Source organism: Eretmochelys imbricata, chromosome 1, assembly GCF_965152235.1.
Source record: "Eretmochelys imbricata isolate rEreImb1 chromosome 1, rEreImb1.hap1, whole genome shotgun sequence".
In the NCBI taxonomy this organism is placed as follows: Eukaryota; Metazoa; Chordata; order Testudines; family Cheloniidae; genus Eretmochelys; species Eretmochelys imbricata.
In genome coordinates, this window is record NC_135572.1 from 44,975,222 (window position 1) to 45,000,213 (window position 24,992).

The 24,992-nt window shown below is 40.8% G+C and overlaps 1 protein-coding gene across 2 annotated transcripts in view; it reads right to left on the reverse strand.

The window, feature by feature from the left end:
* The window catches only part of ATP8A2 (ATPase phospholipid transporting 8A2), a 668,324-nt gene that overhangs the window by 226,061 nt on the left and 417,271 nt on the right, over positions 1-24,992 (reverse strand). For both annotated transcript variants that reach the window (XM_077809582.1, XM_077809591.1), the window contains one exon: positions 17,192-17,302. In XM_077809582.1, coding sequence (XP_077665708.1) covers positions 17,192-17,302 — 111 coding nt within the window. The remainder of the gene's footprint in view (positions 1-17,191; positions 17,303-24,992) is intronic.

A 24,992-nucleotide genomic window follows, 5' to 3' on the forward strand; every position in this document is an offset into this window, starting at 1 on the left:
ACGATTAGGTCACAGAGGTCATGGAATCAGTGACTTCCATTAACCTCTAGTCTGACATTTTTGCCCTACAACTCCCAGCCCCCGCCCTGGTGGGGGGACCCCACAGCCGTCCAGCCGCGGAGGGACCCCCGGCAGCTGTCCAGTCGCGGAGGGCAGCGGGGGGGACTCTGCAGCTACCTGGGGGCGAGGGGACGCACTGCAGCGGTGGGGGACCCGGGAGCCCCAGCAAAAGTGGGTGCTAAACCCACATACCCCTTTTGTCAGGGATATTTTTAGTGAAAGTCAGGAACAGGTCACAGGCTTCTGTGAATTTTTGTTTATTGCCCAAAAAAGCAATGGGGAGTCCGGTGGCACCTTAAACACTAACAGATTTATTTGGGCATAAGCTTTCGTGGGTAAAAAACCCATGATGCATCTGAAGAAAAAGCTTATGCCCAAATAAATCTGTTAGTCTTTAAGGTGCCACCGGACTCCTCGTTGTTTTTGTGGATACAGACTAACACGGCTACCCCTCTGATGTTTATTGCCCATGACCTGTTCATGACTTTTACTAAAAATATCCATGACAAAAACTTAGCCTTAGTTATCAGTAATGATTACAGGCTTTGACCCACATTTCTGAAAAACAGTGCTCTTAGGAGAAAATTACTCCCTGCCCCTAAAACCTGCTTTAGGGAGACAAAAATTGTCATAAAGCAAGAGAAATCTTACAGCATTTAGGTCAAAGCAAAATCAAACTGTCAGGACAGGAATACCTTCATATTTTTGTGTGGTTTTCCCACTCAGCATGAATGTGCTTCTGAAAGTAAGTGGTAGAAAACTAAATCATGGGACTGAACAACAATGCCATGAACTAGAGAGAGATTCCTGGGACCAGAACTTTTTGAGCCAGCTAGAGTCTCCAGCTGGTAGGAGCAGAAGCAGCCAAAGTGGGAACCTCTGGACATTCAAAGAACTTCCTAGAGTTTTAAGAGGACTTTATTTGTCCTGTGCTGATTGGCTGTTTGCTCCAACAATTTGCCCCAGCCTCAGCAGATTCACTCCAGACCTGCCTCTCTTGCCCTCTTTTCCCTCTCCATCCTCTACCCCATCGTTTTCACCTCCCCTTTCCTTTTCTTTCCATTTAGCTATCCCTGCCAAAAAGAAACTTCACACGCACACACCCCCTCAGAAATGGAACTAACCTGATGTTTGTTGCCATCACATTGTTTATTCTGTTTGTGTGTTATACCCTCATGTGTTATATACACATCATGTGTCTGTCTTGTCTATTTAGATTGTAAACTTGTCAGAGTAGGGATCATCTATGTGTCTGTTTGCACAGTGCCTAGCACAATGGGGCCCAAATCTTGGCTGGTCCTTGGATGCTACCCTAATAAACACGACTAATGAACTAGAGATGGTTCTGGTCCCAGGAATTTATTTAAGTTTCAGAAACTGGGACTTAAAGTTCCCTTAAGGTGAATATTTGGCCAGTTTCTACATAATACACAGATGGGTAACAGAGAAAATATATTTTACTACAGTTCCGCAACTGAATCCCTGTGGCATTACTCGGGCTGTGAAAAAACAAATGCCAATTCACCCCATTTCTTCTCCTTCCAGACTCTTGTCCATTTCTGCAGATATGTGGGCAAAAGCCCACTCTAATAGTACAGTACTTGTTATACTGTACACAGTTTGGGGATTTGCCTTCATTTGGAACAGACCTCACATACAAAATTCACACGTGCACAAAAAAAGCAATTGCTTTCACAACCACAGCATGGCTGCATTCCTCCTAGATACTCTTATGTTACTATATAGGCTTCCTGTATTCAAATGTAGCTTGATTATGGTTGCCGTGGGAACCACACCTTTGTTTTCTGATTTAGTGGAGTTAAATGTTCAGTCATAACACTGCAGAAAAAATAAAGAAAAAGACAGCGGAGCGCAAAAGGAAGACATTGATTAATCAGGTGCCTATCCTATCCATGGACCCACAGGTACTAACAGGCACACAAAGGTTTCTCAGTGGTAAGACCATATGTAGTTTTTGACTTTTTTTTTAAATGAATGCCAGCTGAAGTAAAGCAGAGACTGTCCACCATGCTGACTAGTCAGACTAGACACCTGTCATTCTTTGGCAACTAAAGGCTGGTGACGTCATGACACTGTTAGCAAAGTCCATCTCCTCTTTGAGTTTACTATCAAGATTGATCCCAAAAGGAATTGTCATCTCCAATAACAAATGACCCTCTCAGCATTAATGACTTGTACTTTCTACTACACTGACTGACTGTTCTGGTATTACTGACTTGGACTGTACTTGTCTGACTTGTTAACACTGACCCCTTGGCTGAGAAGTAGAGTCTCAGGTTTCTGGATGAGTAGATATGGTATCAGAACAAACAAAACAAACATAAACTAAACTGGTGCAGCTCCCCTAAACGGCAGGAACCCAATATCATTACTATGACAGACAAAATTAACACCAATTCACCTCTACTCCTGTTCTTCCAGACTGTTGACAGTTTCTATCGGTGTGTGGGAAAAAAATCAATGGGAATATACAGTTCAGTACACCCTCTGTGTAATGCCCTTCATAATAACGAACCTTTGGTTATAATGAACCCAGTCCCTGGATCCAACCTCCAGCTCTGTCACTGCGGCGGGGGCTGGAGGAGCTGTCAGCTGCCTAACCCCCAGGAGGTGGGGCTTTCGCTATAAGGAACCCCTGGTTATAACAAACAAATGGATTGGATCTTGACAGGGTGTACTGTATTGGAATAAAGAAGATAGAGTAAATTTTCCCCATCACCTTTCTGTTAGGGTGAGATCCGGCTCCTAATGATGTCAATGGCAAAGCTCCCATTGAGTTTGATGTGCAGGACAGGTTTTTTAAGTCAATGGACACTAAAAAATAGGTCAAAACCACAAATCTGGATCTGAAACCAGATCCAAACTTTTCCAAAGTATAAATATGTATAAATCTGGGGTTTTGGCACAGGCATATTTTTGGGGACTTTGTGGAAGTTACCGGTACTGTATTTATACAATATAAAGGCTTCATCTAACTTACATTTAGCCTGATTCTCCTCTCACTTATACTGATTTTATACTGGTAGAATTTCACTAAATTGTAGATTCTTGATCCTGAAATCTGAAGTGTTATTTCACAGTCAATGAGTCCTTGATTGTAGTGAAGTCACTCCTTATTTTCACTGGTCTGAGAGAAGAATCAGGCTCATAATATGTAAAGTAAATGATAAAGTGAAGATTATAATAAAATATATCAATTACACTGATGAAAACAGAGCCATGAGTATAAGAGGGCTATCAGAATTCCTAATATTTGGGGGAAGAGCTGGAGCGGTATCCTGGTTTAATGGCAATGTCTATTTTATAAATGTGTGTTGTGTGGTATTGTTTCCATATGCTGTCCCTACATTTTGTAATTTGCTACTTGTATTTGCATTTAATATTATCTTAAAATCTTTAATAAAGACGGGTTTGTTGCTTTTAAAGATAATTAGATAACATGTTTATAGGCCCTGATGCTGCAAGGGGCTGAGCTCCACATGGGAGGTGCTGGACATCCTCAGCACACACTGAATGCAATGACTGCTCAATGCCTCACAAGATTAAGTGACCTGTCTTGTTCCAGAAGCTCCTACAGTAGAACCTCAGAGTTACGAACCGCAGTTATGAACTGACCAGTCAACCACACTCCTCATTTGGAACCGGAAGTACACAATCAGGGTGTAGCAGAGACAAAAAAAAAAAAAAAAAAAAGCAAATACCTATGTTAAATGTAAACCACTAAAAAAATAAAGGGAAAGCAGCATTTTTCTTCTATATAGTAAAGTTTCAAAACTGTATTAAGTCAATGTTCAATTGTAAACTTTTGAAAGAACTACCATAACGTTTTGTTCAGTTACAAACATTTCAGAGTTAGAAACAACCTCCATTCCTGAGGGGTGCGTAATTCTGAGGTTCTTCAGAATGAATGGAGATTTGGGGCCTGATCCTTGGTCTCACTACAACTACTTTGCACTGTTCTGGCAATAAAAAGCATTCATAATGTCAGTTTAACTGGCCAGTGAAGGATTTCCCCAGATTAGAAACATCCCTTCAAGATACAGAGTTGTCATTGCTCCCTACTCCCCTGCCCAACTTCAGTTCCTTGCATAGGTGTCCCTATGCTCCAGAACTCCCTGGCTTCTGAAGTAGCTGCTTAGGGCAACAGGCTGCCAGTTTAAAGCAACACTAAGGCTGCTCTGACTTACATTGGGGATCTGCCTGGTCCCAGTTTCAAAAGAGGAGGATTATACCACCACCCCACTCTTGTAAGCCACACCAAACACAGCTCAGCCCAAGGAACTAACAAGAAAACAAGACACTGAATCTCAGACCCCAAATTCTGCCCTCTGTACATATATTATGTATTTTGTTCTAAATTCTGTACATGCAAGTAGAAACTGGGTTACAGATTCCTATTATAAATCTCCATATAAAATAAATCTCTCTGGTGGTTAATTAGTGAGACTGGGTAGAAGTGTTTTATTGTTGGTGTTCATTCAAGTGAATTGGAAAAACTGTTTTTCAGTAGTACAGAAAAACTAGCAGAGCCTGTATTTGCTCAGCAGATTAATTCACTGTCCTACTGACTTTGTGTCATGCTCCTGACAGGTCTCACAAACGAAGGTGGGCCCACTAAATTCACTACTTGGATGGGAGGTATACAAAGAAATCCTAGATGCAGTAAGTCTTGTTGGCAAGATAAAGAGCTAGGTATTTTGCCTCTGAGTCCTGATCACATCATTAAAAATCTATTGGCACTTTCTTTCTATTACAGAATTTAAGGTGTGGATGTGCCAGCTACATTCCAACATTGGTAACTACAATTTGCTTGCCAACATTTCCTCTATGGTTTTTGAGTTGTTTTCCATCAACTTATGTTCCAACATTCTTGAGCCTGGGCCAGTATCTGTCTATAAAATGAGCATAATACCTATTTATTGTACTTTGCAGAGGTGTTGTGAGAATGTCGGTAAAGCACTTGGAGAACTGTCAATGAAAGGTACAATGCTCTAGGTGAGGAGTTCCAAGTTTATTATTAGATTATCAATATTCAAGTAGCATCAAAAGGCCTGATCCTGCAATATCTTATTACAAAGCATGCCGCTTCCAACCAGGAACAGTCCCATTGACTTCAGTTCAGACACCAATGAAATGCAACCACAGTGGGCTGAAATACCACATAGCACTACTATATCACACACCCTTTTAGGGAATAAGTTAAGACTATTTTGTCAAAAGAAGCTGCGAAGTGAAGCAGAGTAGAGTTACTTAGTTTGCTGTATTCATTGGCTTCAGTGAGGCCTCTCATGGCAGCAAGCACTAAACCCATGGGTGAATATGTTTTGAGGACTGGACTCCAAGACACAATTCAGAATGTTGATTGGATTATATCAAATTAAAGAAAGGTAGGAATACTTCATGAATAGTCACCTGCAACTAGGGACCTATATTGGTTCCGCACCAGCATAAGCAGCTAAAAAGACACAGAAGATGCATTTTAGTCAGGAAAGAAAATTGGGGCAACCCTTATTGACCTGACAATAGCCTGTGACACCATGTGGCATGCCAACCTGCTGCAAGTTATGCCTTGTAGACTGATGGTGCAGTCCATCCAAGAAATTATTTATAACCGAAGTTTCATCCTGCAAGGCAGGGAGAAAAATGAGTTGCCTTAAACATGTGCCCAACGGGCCTTCCATAAGGACCAGCGAAGAAGCATGTGTATGCTGATGGCATCTGTATTGCTGTCATGACAACTTCCACAGAACTGAAGGGAATCTCCGCTAAGACATGGATACTTTGACCACTTACTTCCAGCAATGATGACTAATTCTCGATACCAATATAGAGGCAACTACTTTCCATCTAAATAATCATCTTGCCAATCAACCCGTCCGTGTCTAACGAAGGCCACTGCCATTCCATCCACTTGTCACCTACTTGGGAGTAAAACTCGACTGTAACCTGACATCCAGGTCAGGCAGGTAACACGTGACAATGAAGAGGTCTTCCTGTACCACCTTGATACAAAACTATCGGGGACCTCCTGGGAAGCAGTCGTTCGTACATCTATACTGGTGCCCTGATGTTTGCTCCAGCTGAACACCTCTCTGGTCTAGGGGTGCAGCCACCACACTCCTCTTGTCAATACTGAGCTGAATTCAGCCACTTTTATTATAAATAGCTGTTTTTACTATATACCAACTTCCAGTCTATATGTGCGAGCACGTATAGCTCTGCCAGATCTTCAACAATATACCACTACAGTTAAGTCTGCTAAGAGAACTGCAAACAGATGAAACCAACCTATTACATCTCTGGATGACTGATGCCCCCTTCTCAGACAGGGAACAAACACTTCACCAACTCAAAGGTCTGCTCCTACTCCAGGGACTCCTGTGGATGCAGAGTGTGGTGATACCATGGCTGATCTCTCAACACCTCTTTGTGACAGCAGCTCATACACTCTTGGACAAGCGTGCTACTGGCCTTTTACCATGCACAGATGATCAGTGCCTCCAGGGAGCCAAATATTATGTCCTTACACAGTGGAAGCATCAGTGGAGAAAGAGTGTCTAACATGCTAAGTAAATTCAGGAATCCGTCACTGCACCTTCCTTCTTGTCCTGGACAAGACTCTACAGGCTACTCCATGATTTGACCAGAGTTGCCACAACCATGCGCCGGTTTGGCCTAGGTTCCTCCCCATGCTGGCTTACCAGTTTCCACTGAGTGTGATGGGGTGTCCACGCCCCACAAGACCCCAAAGTGTTAGGGTGGCAAGGTGGGCCAATTTACTGCATAATCTGCACCTGGAGGAGGAGCCAGAAAGCAATGAGGATTAATTAAAGAGGAATGGACAGGAGCAGGAGGAGCCCGTATAAAGCCCAGTAGCTGAGAGCAGAAAGGGGCTGCAGAGAGAGAGAGAGAGAGAGAGAGAGGAGAAGGCTGGCTGCAGTCACTGTTGGGTTAAGAGGAGGCAAGGTAGGAAGTAGCCCAGGGATACAGCAGTATGGTTTAGGATCATGCAGACTTTGACTACTAGTAGAGAGTGGGCCTGGGTTCCCCTACCAGCCACTGTGGAAGTGGCACAGTTAAGAGGCAGTGAAAGGGAAGGCTGCCTGGGACAGTAAGTCCCCAGAGATCTGGATACATACCCACCCCCTGGAAAGGGAGAACTACAGTGACCTGGCCAGAGGGCTAAGCCACAAAATGGGAGCAGGAGAGTCCTGAGAGAGCGAGACTGAGACAGTGATGAAGTGCAACTGCAGGAAGGGGCATCGACCTGGCAGAGCTAATCCCCAGATGTGGCCAGAAGGAGGCATTCCAGAGATGAGTGAAGAGCAACCTGTGATGCTGGGTCTCTCCCCTCAGATCTTCCCCTGTACTCTGTAGCCACCAAGTGCTACCCCACCCTCTTAACTGGCAAAATGGGAGTACTTGTTCTGGCACAGGGGAGCTGGACCTATTTCATTTACTGGGGCCAGCCACCCTGAGACAGAGACTAATTGTAAGAAAGCTATTTAAAATCCAGCAGTGTGTGTGGAAAGAGGATTATTTGTAATAGGCTCTTTGGCCCAAATATTGGTTTCACTTACACCAGGTTTATGCTGATGTAATTACTTTGACTGTAGTACAGTTATTCCTGATTTACAATGGAGTAACAGAGCAGAAGCAGGTCCTGTATGGCTCTTGTTCATGAGGAAGTGTGTTTACATCAGTATTTTTTCTCCTTACCACAGGTTGAAACTATGAGATTGGCGTGGGGGGGGGGGGTCTTTTCATCCTGTGATTCATTAGTTAGAATAGCTACTTTTAAAATGTATTTGTAAAGTAACTTCCTTCCTTTTGAAAGTTGTAATATAAACCACTGTAAATGAAATTACTGTCTGACAGAGTATTTGGTGATAGACTCCTGCCAAAAAGACTCACTGGCATAGTGGATACATTAGTGTGTGATTCTACTTAGGTTTAAAGAAAAGGAGTACTTGTGGCACCTTAGAAGCTCTTTGTTGAATCCAAGATATTAGAAACTGCCATGCAAGCATATGTGTTTTAAAATTGGAAGATTTTATTCCTTTAGTGTGAAACAAAGTCTAGCTATTTTCATGCCATTCATTAGCTGAATGAGTTGCATCAGCTGCCATTTACATGGAGTGGGGAAGTTAAACATACAGGAGCACAAGTAATATTTAAATACAAAACTAAGGTTAAACATGGGTTTTGAAGCACTTTTCTATGTTTGACTTTTTAATAAAGTGGTTTTTTTTTACTAGAATGGTGATAAGATGGTCTCTTGTATGTAGACATCAGAACTCAATGTCCAGGCTCCATAACTGGAGGATGGCCTCTGAGGAGGTTAAGCATTGTAGACAGCCCTCCAGATGCCAGCTTGGGCAGTCTTCTACCACATGAGTTATTGTCTATGATGCTGCCTTGGCTTACCGGGTCTGGGTCTGTCAGGAGAAGAGGCAGCAGCTGGGAGATTGATTGTGGTTCTTGGGAGAAGGCTGAAGACAGAGCAGCAAGACGGATTTGTTGGCTGGCATCCCCAAGCCAGAGAGTCATGGCCAGAGGGCTGAAGGCCAAGGAGCAGCAAAGGCAGTTGCCTGCTGGCTCTAAACTAGACAGTTGGAGCCAAGGGATGGAGAGCGGAAGGCGGGGAACAGTGGAGGAGCTTGTCAGGGCTAGAGGGCCGAACCCAGATGAATAGTGAAAGGGCTGCTAGTGAGAGTGAGAGCTTATGTCCCGGTGGGGACAATCTCCTAGCAGAGAGGCTATGGGGGTTCCCATTTGGAAGGGCTGGAGTGGCTGTCCTGGCAGAGGGACAGAAGAGGACCAACAAGGAGGCTAGGTGGGGCGGAAGACACCAGAGTGTGGTACAGGAGGACTCCCAGTAGAGAGGCTGGTGGGGGTGCCTGCTGGGAAGAGCAGGGTATCAACGACTATATTCAGTGGGTGTGGGAAATAGACTACGTTTTTGACTTTTGTTAGAGACTATTTGAACTATGTTTTGGTAATAAACTCTGTTGATGGACTAGAGGATAAGCTTACATGCAGTGACTGGGGACTCTGAAAAGGGAAACTGAGGCAGGTGTGCCTGTCGTGCCATGACCTGCCGCAGGAGGGCACTCCAGGCAGGGCCATCCTATGACAGTCCCTTTGGTGCAATAGGATGCATGTACCTAAATTCAACATGAACTCCTTGAATACAGGTTATTCCCTGATCAGGCTTATTGACAAGCTCTAATGTTGATATGAATTTACAGTTTGCAACTGATTCTCATCTGAAACTGTTATATTTCCACTATGTCACTGAATTGACACCAGTGTAAGGGAAAGTAGACTCTCCCATCTCCTGCTCTGTTTTTACTGAAACAAGAAGACAAGCAAAAATTACTGAATTGTTTAAAAATAATTCTAAAGAATAAAATAGCTTCAAATTAACTATAACTTGTCGTGTCCGGAAACAAAACAGGGTTGGAGTCAGTTATAATATGACCTGAAATTTTAAAAAAAAATACTTTTGCTGCACACACAAGGCTGGATTCTGATCTCCCGTTCACACATATCAGAACATTGTAATTTCAGATATAATTTTTTAACAAAAGAAAAACACCATTTCTACAACACTGGGCTTCACTTCAATCTCTCCAGGATGATTCTTCATGATCAGAGCTTTTCTAGCCTCCATAATATATTATGCCCTTCCAACACTAAAATGCATTTCCATTGGTGACAAGGATTAATAAGAGACTGGAGATGGGTATTTATTTACTATACAGAATTCCTGCTTTGATAAAGCCAAAGTTGAAGAAATTGATACCCATATATTTCATACACAAGAAAAACACCAATTTAACGGGACAGCATCAACGTTTTTCTCTTCTTATTAGCCCCCATGTGGGAATCGGAGCATTTCATACAGAACAGAACAAAAACTTCACACACAGAGACCCACTCTTTGTATTTGTCATATTCACCATGACCTACTAAGGTATAAAAATCTAAGGGAACTTTTAGCTCCGGGCATAATACCTCCCACAAATAAAATAAAAAAAGATCCTTTCCTACACCAGAGTCTTTTGCAATACGCGCTGCTACTTGCAGATGTTGCACTAGGGAGGTACTCAGAGATTTTGGGACCTAGCCCTGGAGCCTAATTTGTCATTCATAATAATGGTACTTTGTTGAAAAATTAACAACTATGCTATCTTTAGGATGTATTCCAGAGTATGTTTAGAAGAAACAAACAAGCAAGCAAAAAAGGTCTGTGTTTGATCATTTGTGGTTGAACATTTGAAAAATGTTAAATCTAGCACTTGAGGCAAACCCTTTTAATAAAAATGGACTCTCCTCTAATGATTCATGTGCAGCATACATTACTGCAAGGAAAGGAAAAATAGTATGGATTTATCTTTGTGACTGACTCCTTCCAAACTTGTGGGATTAACATATTAAATTAGGAATCCAAAAACAAGAAATCAATCATGGATTAAAGTTGAAGAAGGGACTAACCTCAGAGCAATTCAAACAATTTCTTTACACAACGGGGGGTTGCAACAGAGAATAAACTGTCAGCAGCAGTAATAGAAACTAGCATTTGTACACTGGTTCAAGAGGAATTTGGATACATTTCAAAGAAAGAAAAAAATCAAAGGGTACAGTCACTTCCTAGACATTTTTGGATTAGGGTGATGAGATATGCATAAACCATATCTTGTTTTATTTGAAACAACAATTTGGAAGGCCATTTTAAGGATCTGCTTTACGGCCTCCATAATAATTACTAATAGTTTTACTGAATTGGAGTATATACGATGCATATTTTCTGGTTATTTGTTTGGCTGTATTTTATGCTGACCTAGATCTTCCAGCAAAAATTTTCTGTTACTCCTGGGGATGAAGCTGATAAAAAGAAATTCCATACAGAAAAGGACAACTCTGAAATAAGGACTTTTTAAAAAAAGGTATAAAAATACAAACTGCTGAATTTTATCTACTTAGGTTCTCATACTGCACCCATCACCATGGTATCTGAACTTTTTGTGAGGATATAATGCTCTAATTAAAGTCTGATTCATATTATTTGGATGTTTACTAATATAGCCATGACACGGAGTTGTTCAGTGAAACTATCCATTGAGAATAACTTCTTTTCTACAGATGGACATTTACCTATATGAAGACATTTAAAGGCCAGATTTTCAAAAGCCCAAAAATGTATGCAAAAATGTATGTGTATAAGATTTATGCCTAACTAGTAGGCACAACTGCTGCTACAAGTATACATGAAGACTGAGTATTTGCACATACAAACTTAAGTTTCCTAACTGGCTATTTGTGTGGGTAAATAACAAATGTGTATGCCCAATCATGATAAGGAACTCAATTGTCTGCATATCTTGTGTGTAGCTCTAGGTTTTTAAGCGATTTTGAAAGTTTGGCCCTATAATTGCATAGCCTGAACATATCTGTATTTTGGATATCTGATAAAATGATGAATTATTTAGAAACATTTGTTACAAAACAACTTCCTATAACTTCAATTACGACACCTACCACTTGAAAAATGTCAGACTTGGGTATTGTGTAGTGTCTTAGGGGATACGCTGAATCCCTTCCGTCATTTTATATTTCAAGGATGAAATCCTTATGGCTGCTTGTGATAAAAATGAAGATTTTAAAGCGTTTTTAAATCAAAAACAGCATTTTAAAAACAAAATGGAGCTTTAACTATTTCAAATGTGGTTTCAGGCTACATGTTCTATTGGACAAGTCCAAAATGGTGGTCACAAGGAGGACTTCACATGTTATTCATAACCCAGTCTTGTGGGACTCCTGAATCTAACACATTTTTAAAAGTATGCTTATCTAAGCAGTAATAAGTTTACTTAGACTTTTTTTGAGGGTTTAATTAAGTTCCAAATGGGAAAACCATGAGGCTGATGGCTTAGTGCCTTATTCTCCTCTAGCACCTTTGTTCGCTTTCTCCCTTGCTGCCCTTACATATAGGAAAAAAACTCTATTAAAATCTATAAAGCCATCACCGTCAAATCTTACCTTAAGATTTAGATCTGTCATGACGACTAGAAAACCTGGCCATCTGACAAGGGCTAGGCAGATGGTGAGCTGAGAAAACTGCTATTTATAACTCATTCCTCTTACTGACACCTCATCCTCCCATCAGTACCCCCTTCTCAGTTTCTTCCACCTGTTGAGTCTTGTCACAGTCCTAGATAGTGCTTGCATCAGAGGTCTCACAATCATTTTTATTTGTTGTACAGTACCTAGTACAAGAGGGCCTTGATCCTTAATTGGAGCCAGTAGGCTTTATTGTACTAATTTAACTAATTTGTTCCAATGAAGGAACCAGCACTCCTTTCCTGTGTAATAAACCTGGACACTGCCTTCCATATACTGATCAAGGCATCACTCCCAAATGGTTTGAACTTTTCCCTGGCATTTCTGGTATCTTCTTTGATCTTGCCATGTTTCGACTTCTAAGCATGACATGAAAGAGGTTTTGGTGTCCTTTTACATTTGAAATCATCTCTCTCTCTCTCTCATAGCTCTGATATCATCAGAGACTTGATATCATCTGTAGTGAAATATCTGTTTCTCATCTGTTGGCTAGATCTCTTATTTCACCAGCTGGTATAAAGCCAGCAAATAACTAACTGAATGGGATGGAGACTTGTAATGATGCCCAGCTATTTGTCTGTGGAGTCTGTTTGCTGACTTAGTGTTTCAGGGGTGATTCTGGGACAGCATAGAAGTACAGTGTGAAGATTTAAGTAATCTTCTCCTGCAGACAGACAACAGGAGTCTAGGAGTGAACCGGGCAAAAAGGCATTTTATTTGGGTTCTGCTCCTCTTACCATCTTGGTCACTTTACAAACAGAATTACCCTCTCACAGTTCAGTGCCTGGCAGAATAGGGAAACTTCACTGCTGATTTTGCTGAACCTGCTCTTGGATAAAGAGCCTGATTCTCATTTCCAGAAGGGTCTCTTTGCACTGCACTGGCAGCATAACTGGGCCTTAAGTGAGTGAAAATTACATTTACATCTTCTTTAAGGTACCCTCATAGTGCCAGAATGGCACATAGGGGCCTTGGGGCAAAGGAGAATCAGGCCCAAAAGACTTTAATTTCCCGGGCTGTCATTCTTGGAAGTTTCATAAGCATTAAAGTTCACTTCATTTAAAAACAAAAAGCACAAATATTAAATGGGCTCCAATCCAAATCCGCAGAGTAAGAGTACTTAGTTTTTTCTTGATGATTTCCTGCATTCTCTTTTATCTAAGGGCTCTGTTCTGCTCTGACATTTTAGTCCTCTTGTCACAGGAGACAGTTTTAATACGGGCATACATTCCAGCAGCAGTGAATGCAGCTAAACAGCAAGCTCATGTATTTATAACTTAATACAGACCCTCCCCCATTCACAAAAATACCACCACACACCCACTGAACAAAAATGTGACCAGTGTCAGCTCAGCAGACTCTAGTACAAGTAACACCTACAGCACAAAAATGGTGAGTGCTCTGGATATCTAGACCCAGAATTTTGTTTTTTGAATACCTTTCCAAACAGTTGGAGGAAAATCAATCACAAAAGCGTGGAAAGTCACAGTGTGTGAGAGGATATTGCTAGATTTCTCCTGGTGCTCTTACTAGGTACATTTCTGGGACCAATGTTTAAATCTGCTACTGGTTTTGAGCTATATGATGATCCATGCACCCAGAGATGTTGGAGAAAGGGGGCAGAGGACAACAACAAAGTTCTTCAGACATTTCTTCATTGTTAGTTTAACCCATATTTACTTCTCTCCTAACTGAAGCTCTCTGTGACTTTCATGCCTGACTGTACTCAGGCTTCCTCATTGAGAACAACCTCTTATTTCTACTCTGTGGCTTGTACGAGAGGAGGCAGGAACAAAAAGAATTACAATGACACTCAGCATTGCAGACCTGTGAAATTCAGTTACATAAAGCTGACTTCAGGTGTTAAACCTCCAGTGAAATAAAACACATAACGGTAGAAAAACCATAACTAACAGCCCTGTCACTCTGTCAGACATGCTCTTCAGTTCAACTCTACAAATACTTAGTCTTTTGAAAATTAGCTTGGAATGTAATTCAGGTAGAAACTCTGGTTTCACTGTGATGTCAAAGAAAAAAATATCTCTGCACGTGGCAAGTCAAAACAGACAGTGGGAGGTAAAGCCCAAGCTTGTTCAGAGTGTCAGGGAACAAACAGTAATACTGCAGCAGCTACTTAAGGGCGTGCACCACTGTAGAGGGAGGTGGGAATCTCACGAGCTGTGGGTTGTGTGTCACGGTGGAGCTTCTCTTTTCCATGATCACCACACCACACAAAGAGTGAATGGCACTCAAAGGCCTCACGCTAGAAATGTAAAATGGCACAATCTTCCTTGTGTAAAGCAAAAAGTTTAATTGTGGTCTGGAAAGTGACTCCAGGGATAGTAGCCTGGGGTTCCATATTTGCTGTATCTCAACAGTTTCCAGGTCAATTTTGTGAAGTTTATAAATACAATTTTTTTCCAAAGTGCCAATGCTGAAAACTCAACATGGCAGCTGAAAATCAAAAATGAGTGCTCTCAAGCTTGGGTATCATCACTAGTATCAATGCTGTAGGTCAGTTCCTGCCCTCAGTTACACAGGTACAACCCCATGGGCTTCAAATTCTGCTTCCACCTATAACCCCATTGCCAGCAGCAACTTCCTTGTGAGTGAATCTTACAGATATGTAATGCAGATGTACAGGTGTAACTGGGGGCATAATTTGGCCATGCAACAGAAACTACTGTCATTAACAATTCTGTTATGCAGATGCATTAGCCAGAATGGAATCCAGCTCATTCTTAGCCGTATTGGCTCTGCAGTGCCAACAGAACCAAAAAGGAGTGAAAGTTAATTTGTCAGTGAAGCAAGCAGACAGGAATCTGAATACCCAAAGGAAGCAGAGGAGGCTAGAAAGAAGAGGCCATCTTTACACAGAGCACTTTCAGAGTACACACGCATTTTAAACATCTCAGGACATCTTATGGTTAAGGCTGCGAGTTTGTCATGGAGGTCACAGAAATCATGGATTCTGGGGCCTCAGTGACTTCTGTAGCAGCCAGTGTGGCTGACCCCAGGGCCGCCCGAGCAGCCCCAACCTCCCCCCACCCTGGAGCGCCCCGTGGGCCATCACCCCCCAGAGCACCAGCAGTGCCCCATGCCCACCCCTGAGCACCAGCGATGCCTGGAGCCCTCGGGCCCGGAACACCAGCAGCATCCCCGAAGTCCCCCAGAGCACCTAAGATTTAATCAGGGGTATTTATAGTAGAAGTCAAGAACAGGTCAGGGGTCATGAATTTTTTTTTACTGCCTAGTGACCTGTCCATGCCTTTTACTAAAAATACACATGACTAGATCTTAGCTTTACTTATGGTTAGGAAGATCCCTCCCCACAACAAGATGATTTAACAGAAACACCTAAGGCTTGAGGTCACACAGTTCTTCACCAATCTTTAGCCCTTCCATGAGTGGCTTTTTCACATGTGGGGAGTTATAATTTAGCCCTATAATATTATTATACAATATTTTTATTATCTGTAACAAGTAATTATTGAAGCAGAGCCATGTTACACAATAATCTATAAGAAACAGTTGTTTTTTTAAAAAAGTCCATGAAATGGAAATAGAACTCCTAGAGAAAGAAAAGTAATTGTGAAGCTGCTAAGGGTATTCCAAAAAAGAGAGAGGGGAAAAAATGCCTATTTTAAAAAAAAAATTGGCAATGCCCCATTAATAATTCATATTTTGCTTCAGCACTAATGAATATAATTATTCTCATCTCCAGCAACACTTAGATCCTCTTATTGAAAACGGTTTTGTAATTATGAGCCAAAAAACTGGCTAGAAAAATATTCAATGAGTGAGATCCGGTCATGCCAGAACCCTGCCATCTCCTAAATGCCTTGTCTGAAAATTTTACGAAAATTTCTACATTATGATAAGACCATGTCTGTGAAATATCAGGTACATGGATTTAAGTTTTGGCAAAGACAGGACAATCAGAATCTCTCTCTTATAATGAAGGAGAATTTATAACCTTAACCCAAACAAATTTGTTAGTCTCTAAGGTGCCACAAGGACTCCTTGTTGTTTTAGGAGAAATTAGTGTCTCTCCATACTATTCTGCAAAACTGAAATTGCTGTATATCACTCTTAGCTATGCTACACTCACACACCAAAAGAGAGTACTGTGGTGTTGGTGGGCTGAATGCACTACTGACATAGAAGCAGTTGGAAATGACAGTTTGACTCTTCAATACTATGGTAGCGGTCCACATGTAGTAAACAGACTTTGAACTGTACTGGAAATGATAAACTCCAAAAAGTAGAGGTCATTCAGATACATTTAAGAAAAAATGGAACATGTTAGCTGAGAACTCCTGTTCTCCATGAGAATAACACATGCATAAATGATGATCAGACCCTGAGGGAGTCAGATATGTACACCGACCATGGTATGATTTATTGAACAGTAAAACATTTCTGACCTACTGTCTCCTGTAATCTACTCTAAGTGTCTGGCTAATTATAAGGTTCTCATTTTGTTGTTTATTATCCCTCCCTCTTAGCATCTATTTATTGGAAAGAATGAAGAAAAACCTTCAACTATTTTTTTAAAATAGATTTTAAGCACTGGTTCAACAACATAGAATTTGCCATATCAGATCAGATGATTGATCCATCAAATCTGGTATACTCATGATATACATGGCCAAATGTGCAATAATGTGCATTCATGACCATTGCTACAATCAGTTTACACCCTGAAACAGGATATTTGATTTCTCCCATCATCTTAACAGGCATAACTACACATAGTATTAAAGGTCATAAATGTATCCAACCTCTTTTAAAATCCAGCTTCACTGTGACATCTTCTGGCAGTGAACTCCACAAAATGAATACATGTCATGTGAAGAGATCATTTCTTTTTCATTTCTTTATTAAATGTTAATAATTTAATTTTAATTTACTAATTGCAACTGTTACTGTTTGCCAAACCAATTTAGCCATTGCCAAAGCCTATTCTGTTGACTGTTCTTACCTCAATAATATACAAGACCACATTCTTGTAGAAGCAATACAAAATGCATTTGGTCACTCGGTTGTAACTCCAGGCTCCATGGACTAATAATAGTTTCTCCAAGTAAGAAAACTAGAAAAAGAAAAATGGACACAAGTAAAATAGCCTCATATTTTACAACTCTATACAAAGTACATGAAGTTTAGATCAGCTATTAAATCCATTCCAACTTCCTTTCTATGAGAGTAATTTTGACAGATTACCCACAAACAAAACATTTTAAAAAATCACAGCAAAACATTCCTTTTAAACATGTTTCCATAAATTTGGTCCTCATTTGCTTTAAACAGGAAGAAGCCTTCAATTATTACTACTATCCTGATAGCAAAATGAGGCAAGGTTAACATGATAGGGCCTACTGGATTAAATATAAATGTGAACTCTTATTTCATGGTAAGAGAAGATGACTGTGTTTGAGGGTTTAATAATAAGTGTGTGGTACAAGGCTCTTCTCTGTGTTTTAAAAGGAGCAATGTGGTAATTAGAAATGTTCTGGGCTAAAATGGAGACTGAAAAGGCAAGAGTTCTCAAAAGAAAAAAAACAACACTAGCAGCTTTTGAAAGAAGATGGGAAGAAATACATTTTTATTAACATTTACAGTTCACTCGATAATAATAAATATGGTCACAATACGAGCATCTAAAACAAGTTGTATATTCCTTTTTCCCCCTTAAATAAACCCAATTAGTAAATGAATCTAACGTTTATGGAAATTGCTGCCTAATAATTCTAGTTTGAACCACAAAGATGACTCAGTTCTACTCCTATTTAATTCAGTGGGATTTCTCACATTGCCTTCAATGAGAGCGAGATCAAGCCCACAGCAGTAAATGTGTGAGCTCTGTCAAGGAACCCACTTGTGACTTGCTACATTCCTTTTAGTTCAGCCTCAGGTCCCCCATGAGAAGAAACTGAATTTCACCGTTTTGTGTGGTGGTTTTTGGGAACCAAAAGGATGCCAAACTACTCATTTCCACTTCTGGGCTAGTGATATGCCACTTCAAAAGATTTGGAGTTCAAGTTTCAAATTCTGGTTCAAATTTATTATTCATCCAAAGCCCATTTGAAACTCTGGGATCTCCAAACATGAGCTAGAAATTTCATGATATATAGCCTGTCTCCCAAGATCTCCAGCACTTAATGCATTTGCTGCAAATACTACAAGAACAGGCTCTCTGGTGGTATTTCAGCAAAATAAAAGAAAACAAAGCAAACCACATTATAATTCAGTTTGGATTCAGTCTCTATCCAGCCTGCATCAGGATTGGAAAGTAGATAATCAAAAGTGAATGGCTAATAAACGTACTAACCCATTAACTACCTACCAACATACCCTCTCTCTTCAGTCCTGCCACAATTTTAATGCTTCCCGAGATTCATCCTTTGACAGTGAGGCATATAGTGTAAACTCCAGCAAGGCTGGCATGTATTCCATTGATATACTGTAGAATAACCCAAAGAGGAAAAACTGCACAAATGGTGTGCCATAACTCATACGATTTTAACAATCATTTAGTTACTATAATGCTACTCACTGGGTTTGTAATCTCTCAAGAAAATGCAAAAGTGCTACCTAAAAGAGCTGAGGAAATGATGCAACCCAGAAAGAATAAGGTTCTGATACTTTAAATACACGTGAGTTGTCCCACTGAGCAGTGACAAGGAATTAAATGAAACAGAGCCATGTTTTATTTTAACAGAGCTCAGTGGAGCTACTGACATGCATTGAGTTACTTACATGAGTAAGTCTTTGCAGGAAGAGGGGGTCTAATAATAAGTGACATACAGAGCATACGTAGGTGCCAAGAGATTTATAAATTGTAAGGCCAAAAGGGATCCTGATGGGCAGGATCCCCTGGGAGAATAACATTAGGGGGAAAGGAGTCCAGGAGAGCTGGCTGTATTTTAAAGAATCCTTATTGTGGTTACAGGGACAAACCATCCCGATGTGTAGAAAGAATAGTAAATATGGCAGGCGATCAGCTTGGCTTAACAGTGAAATCCTTGCTGATCTTAAACACAAAAAAGAGGCTTACAAGAAGTGGAAGATTGGACAAATGACCAGGGATGAGTATAAAAATATTGCTCTGGCATGTAGGAATGAAATCAGGAAGGCTAAATCACACCTGGAGTTGCAGCAAGCGAGAGATGTTAAGAGTAACAAGAAGGGTTTCTTCAGGTATGTTGGCAACAAGAAGAAAGTCAAGGAAAGTGTGGGCCCCTTACTGAATGAGGGAGGCAATCTAGTGACAGAGGATGTGGAAAAAGCTAATGTACTCAATGCTTTTTTTGCCTCTGTCTTCATGAACAAGGTCAGCTCCCAGACTACTGCACTGGGCAGCACAGCATGGGGAGGAGGTGGCCAGCCCTCTGTGAAGAAAGAAGTGGTTCGGGACTATGCTGGATGTGCACAAGTCCATGGGGCTGGATGCGTTGCATCCGAGAGTGCTAAAGGAATTGGCGAATGTGATTGCAGAGCTAAAACTAATGGCGATCGGGGGAAGTCCCAGAAGCCTAGACAAAAAGGCTAATGTAGTGCCAATCTTTAAAAAAGGGAAGGAGGAGGATCCTGGGAACTACAGGCCAGTCAGCCTCACCTCAGTCCCTGGAAAAATCATGGAGCAGGTCCTCAAGGAATCAATTCTGAAGCACTCAGAGGAGAGGAAAGTGATCAGGAACAGTCAGCATGGATTCACCAAGGGCAAGTCATGCCTGACTAATCTAATTGCCTTCTGTGATGAGATAACTGGTTCTGTGGATGAAGGGAAAGCAGTGGACGTGTTATTCCTTGACTTTAGCAAAGCTTTTGACACGGTCTCCTACAGTATTCTTGTCAGCAAGTGACAGAAGTATGGGCTGGATGGATGCACTACAAGGTGGGTAGAAAGTTGGCTAGATTGTCGGGCTCAACGGGTAGTGATGAATGGCTCCATGTCTGGTTGGCAGCCGGTATCTAGCGGAGTGCCCCAAGGGTCGGTCCTGGGGCCGGTTTTGTTCAATATCTTCATTAATGATATGGAGGATGGTGTGGATTGCACCCTCAGCAAGTTTGCGGATGACACTAAACTGGGAGGAGTGGTAGATACGCTGGAGGTTAGGGATAGGATACAGAGGGACCTAGACAAATTAGAGGATTGGGCCAAAAGAAATCTGATGAGGTTCAACAAGGACAAGTGCAGAGTCCTGCACTTAGGACGGAAGAATCCAATGCACCGCTACAGACTAGGGACCGAATGGCTAGGCAGCAGTTCTGCAGAGAAGGACCTAGGGGTGACAGTGGACGAGAAGCTGGATATGAGTCAACAGTGTGCCCTTGTTGCCAAGAAGGCCAATGGCATTTTGGGCTGTATAAGCAGGGGCATTGCCAGCAGATCGAGGGACGTGATCCTTCCCCTCTATTCGACATTGGTGAGGCCTCGTCTGGAGTAGTGTGTCCAGTTTTGGGCCCCACAGTACAAGAAGGATGTGGAGAAATTGGAGAGAGTCCAGCGAAGGGCAACAAAAATGATTAGGGGTCTGGAACACATGACTTATGAGGAAAGGCTGAGGGAACTGGGATTGTTTAGTCTACGGAAGAGAAGAATGAGGGGGGGATTTGATAGCTGCTTTTAACTACCTGAAAGGTGGATCCAAAGAGATCTAGACTATTCTCAGTGATAGCAGATGACAGGACAAGGAGTAATGGTCTCAAGTTGCAGTTGTGGAGATTTAGATTGGATATTAGGAAAAACTTTTTCACTAGGAGGGTGATGAAACACTGGAATGCGTTACCTAGGGAGGATGGTGGAATCCCCTTCCTTAGAAGTTTTTAAGGTCAGGCTTGACAAAGCCCTGGCTGGGATGATTTAGTTGGGGATTGGTCCTGCTCTGGGCAGGGGGTTGGACTAGATGACTTCCTGAGGTCCCTTCCATCTCTGATATTCTATGATTCTATGACCATTATGATCATCTACTTTGACCTCCTGCATAAAAAACAGGCCATAGATCTTCTCCCAGCAATTTGTGCATGATACCATGGCTTCTGTTTGAGCTATAATGTATCTTCTAGAAAGATATCCAGTCTTGATCTAAAAATGAGAGATGCACTACCAAATAAAAAGGTGTTTTTAGAGTACCAGTATTCATTATTTAATACAACTGATGAAATTTAGGAAAAAGAAAACATCTAGAATACAACCCAGGCTTCCCCAGGAACAAAACTGAATGATGAACCCAACATTTATTTTAAAGGAAGAATTTCCCTGAGCAATTTTCCCCTTTAAAGCATTCAAAAAAGCAATGGTCCCTAGACACTCCAGATTCCGCCTCTGGATAAAAAGTATCTTTTCTCAATAAAAAGCTTTATTAAGTTTTAGAACCATGTAAAGAACTTCAGTATTTTGGTTTAGGAATACTTTGAAAATGAATCGTGGAGACAATAACATTTAAAAAAAGATGATGCAAACATACTCTCTGTATGAATGGAAGTTATTCTTTGGGGCACTGGGTCAGAGGCCAACTTCCTTTTTATTTGTTTAGTTCATTATATGATTCCTTGTGGAATCGTTAGTGAGTCTTTATATAGAGCTTTATTTTTCCATGTCTGCCCACTTCTGGAATCACTGGATTGGAAGTATCATTTGGGTATAAGATACTACATTACAGTGGCCTACTTAAATTACTCCGAAGAACATTCTCCATTCAAGGCATGCATATAATTTCCACTAAAGTTGTTATCATATATGTCTGCATTGAGGAAGAATATACCATATGAAGCCCAAGTTTTCCTTTTGAAAACTATTTAGTGTTATTTTAGCCTAGTATTTCTCCTATTGCAAATAAGTCCATCTTATTTTACTAATCAGCACACAACACAAATTTGATTCACCATAACACAGCAATATACTGTAATCTTTCAGGTTAAGAAAAACACACTTCTCCCCTCCAAAACGAACAGTTCCATGTTATTTTAAATTTTGTTTCCAAAATTAAAACTGCATGTTATTGGTGCCAGCAACTTAAATAAAAACATTAACTATAACTAGGACTGTCAATTAATCACAGTTAACTCACGCAATTAAGTCATAAAAATGAATCGCACTTATAACAATAGAATACCAATTGAAATGTATTAAATATTTTTGGATTTTTTCTGCATTTTCAATATTATTTCAATTACAACACAGAATACAAAGTGCACAGTGCTCACTTTATATTATTATTTTTGATTAAATATATGTTCTGTAAAAATGATAAACAAAAAAAATAGTATGTTTCAATTCACCTCATACAAGTACTGAAGTGCAATCTCTTTATCGTGAAAGTGTAACTTACAAATGCAGATTTTTTTTGGTCACATAACTACATTCAAAACCAAAACAGTGTAAAACTTTAGAGCCTACAAGTCCACTCAGTCCTATTTCTTATTCTGCTAATCGCTAAGACAAACAAGTTTGTTTACATTGATGGGAGATAGACTCATAGACTATTAGAGTTGGAAGGGACCTCAGGAGATCATCTAGTCCAACCCCCTGTTCAAAACAGGCACAATCCCCATTTTTTTTTGCCCCAGATCCCTAAATGGCCCCCTCAAGGATTGAACTCACAACCCTGGGTTTAGCAGGCCAATGCTCAAACCACTGAGCTATCCCTCCCCGGGCAGATACTGCTGCCTGCTTCTTATTTACAAAGTCACTTGAAAGTGAGAACAGGCATTCACATGGCACTGTTGTAGCCGGTGTTGCAAGGTATTTAAATGCCAGATATGCTAAATATTCGTATGCCCCTTCATGCTTCAGCCACCATTCCAGAGGACATGCTTCCATGCTTATCATGCTTGTTAAAAAAATAATGCGTCAATTAAACTTGTAACTGTACTCCTTGGGGGGAGAATTACATGTCTCCTGCTCTGTTTTACCCACATTCTGCACATATTTCATGTTATAGCAATCTCAGAGGATGACCCAGCACCTGTTTTGTTTTAAGAACACTTTCACAGCAGATTTGACAAAACGCAAAGAAGGTACCACGGTGAGATTTCTAAAAATAGCTATGGCACTCGACTCAAGGTTTAAGAATCTGAAGTGCCTTCCAAAATCTGAAAGGGATGAGGTGTGGAGCATGCTTTCAGAAGTCTTAAAAAGAGGAACACTCTGCTGTGGAAACTTCAGAACCCAAACCACCCAAACAGAAAATCAACCTTCTGCTGGTGGCATCTGACTCAGAAGATGAAAATGAACATGCATCAGACCTCACTGCTTTGGATAGTTATCAAGCAGAACCCATCATCAGCATGGAAGCATGTCCTCTTGAATGGTGGTTGAAAAATGAAGGGACACATGAATCTTTAGCTCATCTGGCACATAAATATTTTGCAACGCCAGCTCCAACAGTGCCATGCAAATGCCTGTGCTCACTTTTAGGTGATATTGTAAACAAGAAGCAGGCAGCATTATCTCCTGCAAATTGTAACCAACCTTGTTTGTCTGAGTGATTGGCTGACAGAGAAGTAGGACTGAGTGGAATTGTAGGCTCTAAAGTTTCACATTGTTTTATTTTTGAAAGCAATTTTTTTTGTACATAATTCTACATTGTAAGTTCAACTTTCATGATAAAGAGATTGCACTACAGTACTTGGATGAGGTGCACTGAAACATACAATTTTTGTTTTTTTACAGTGCAAATATTTGTAATAAAAAATAAATATAAAGTGAGCATTGTACATTTTGCATTCTGTGTTGTCATTGAAATTAATATATTGGAAAATGTAGTAAACATCCAAAAATATTTAAAATAAATTACAGGTTTCAGAGTGGTAGCCGTGTTAGTCTGTAGAATGAGGAGTACTTGTGGCACTTCAGAGACTAACAAATTTATTTGAGCATAAGCTTTCATGGGCTAAAGCCCACTTCATCAGATGCATGCAGTGGAAAATACAGTAGGAAGATATATAGATATAGATATAATTATATACAGACAACATGAAAAAATGGGGGTTGCCATACCAACACTTAACAGACCTATCGATTAAGGTGGGCTATTAGCAAGAGAAAAAAAACTTTTGTAGTGATGAACAGGATGGCCCATTTCAAACAGCTGACAAGAAGCTGTGAGTAACAGTAGGGGGGAAATTAGCATGGGGAAATAGTTTTAGTTTGTGTAATGACTCATCCACTCCCAGTCTTTATTCAAGCCTAATTTAATGGTGTCCAGTTTGCAGATTAATTCCAGTTCTGCTATTTCTTGTTGGAGTCTGTTTTTGAAGTTTTGTTGTTGAATAATTGCGACTTTGGTCTGTAAAGTCACCTACTGAGGGACAGGCCCAAACAAAGAAAGTAACAGAATGCCACTAGCCGTCACCTTCAGCCCCCAACTAAAACCTCTCCAACGCATCAAGGATCTACAACCTATCCTGAAGGACAATCCCTCACTCTCACAGATCTTCGGAGACAGGCCAGTCCTTGCTTACAGACAGCCCCCCAACCTGAAGCAAATACTCACCAGCAACCATACACCACACAACAAAAACACTAACCCAAGAACCTATCCTTTCAACAAAGTCCGTTGCCAACTCTGTCCACATATCTATTCAAGAGACACCATCATAGGACCTAATCACATCAGCCACACTATCAGAGGCTCGTTCACTTGCACATCTACCAATGTGATATATGCCATCATGTGCCAGCAATGTCCCTCTGCCATGTACATTGGCCAAACTGGACAGTCTCTACGTAAAAGAATAAATGGACACAAATCACACGTCAAGAATTATAACATTCA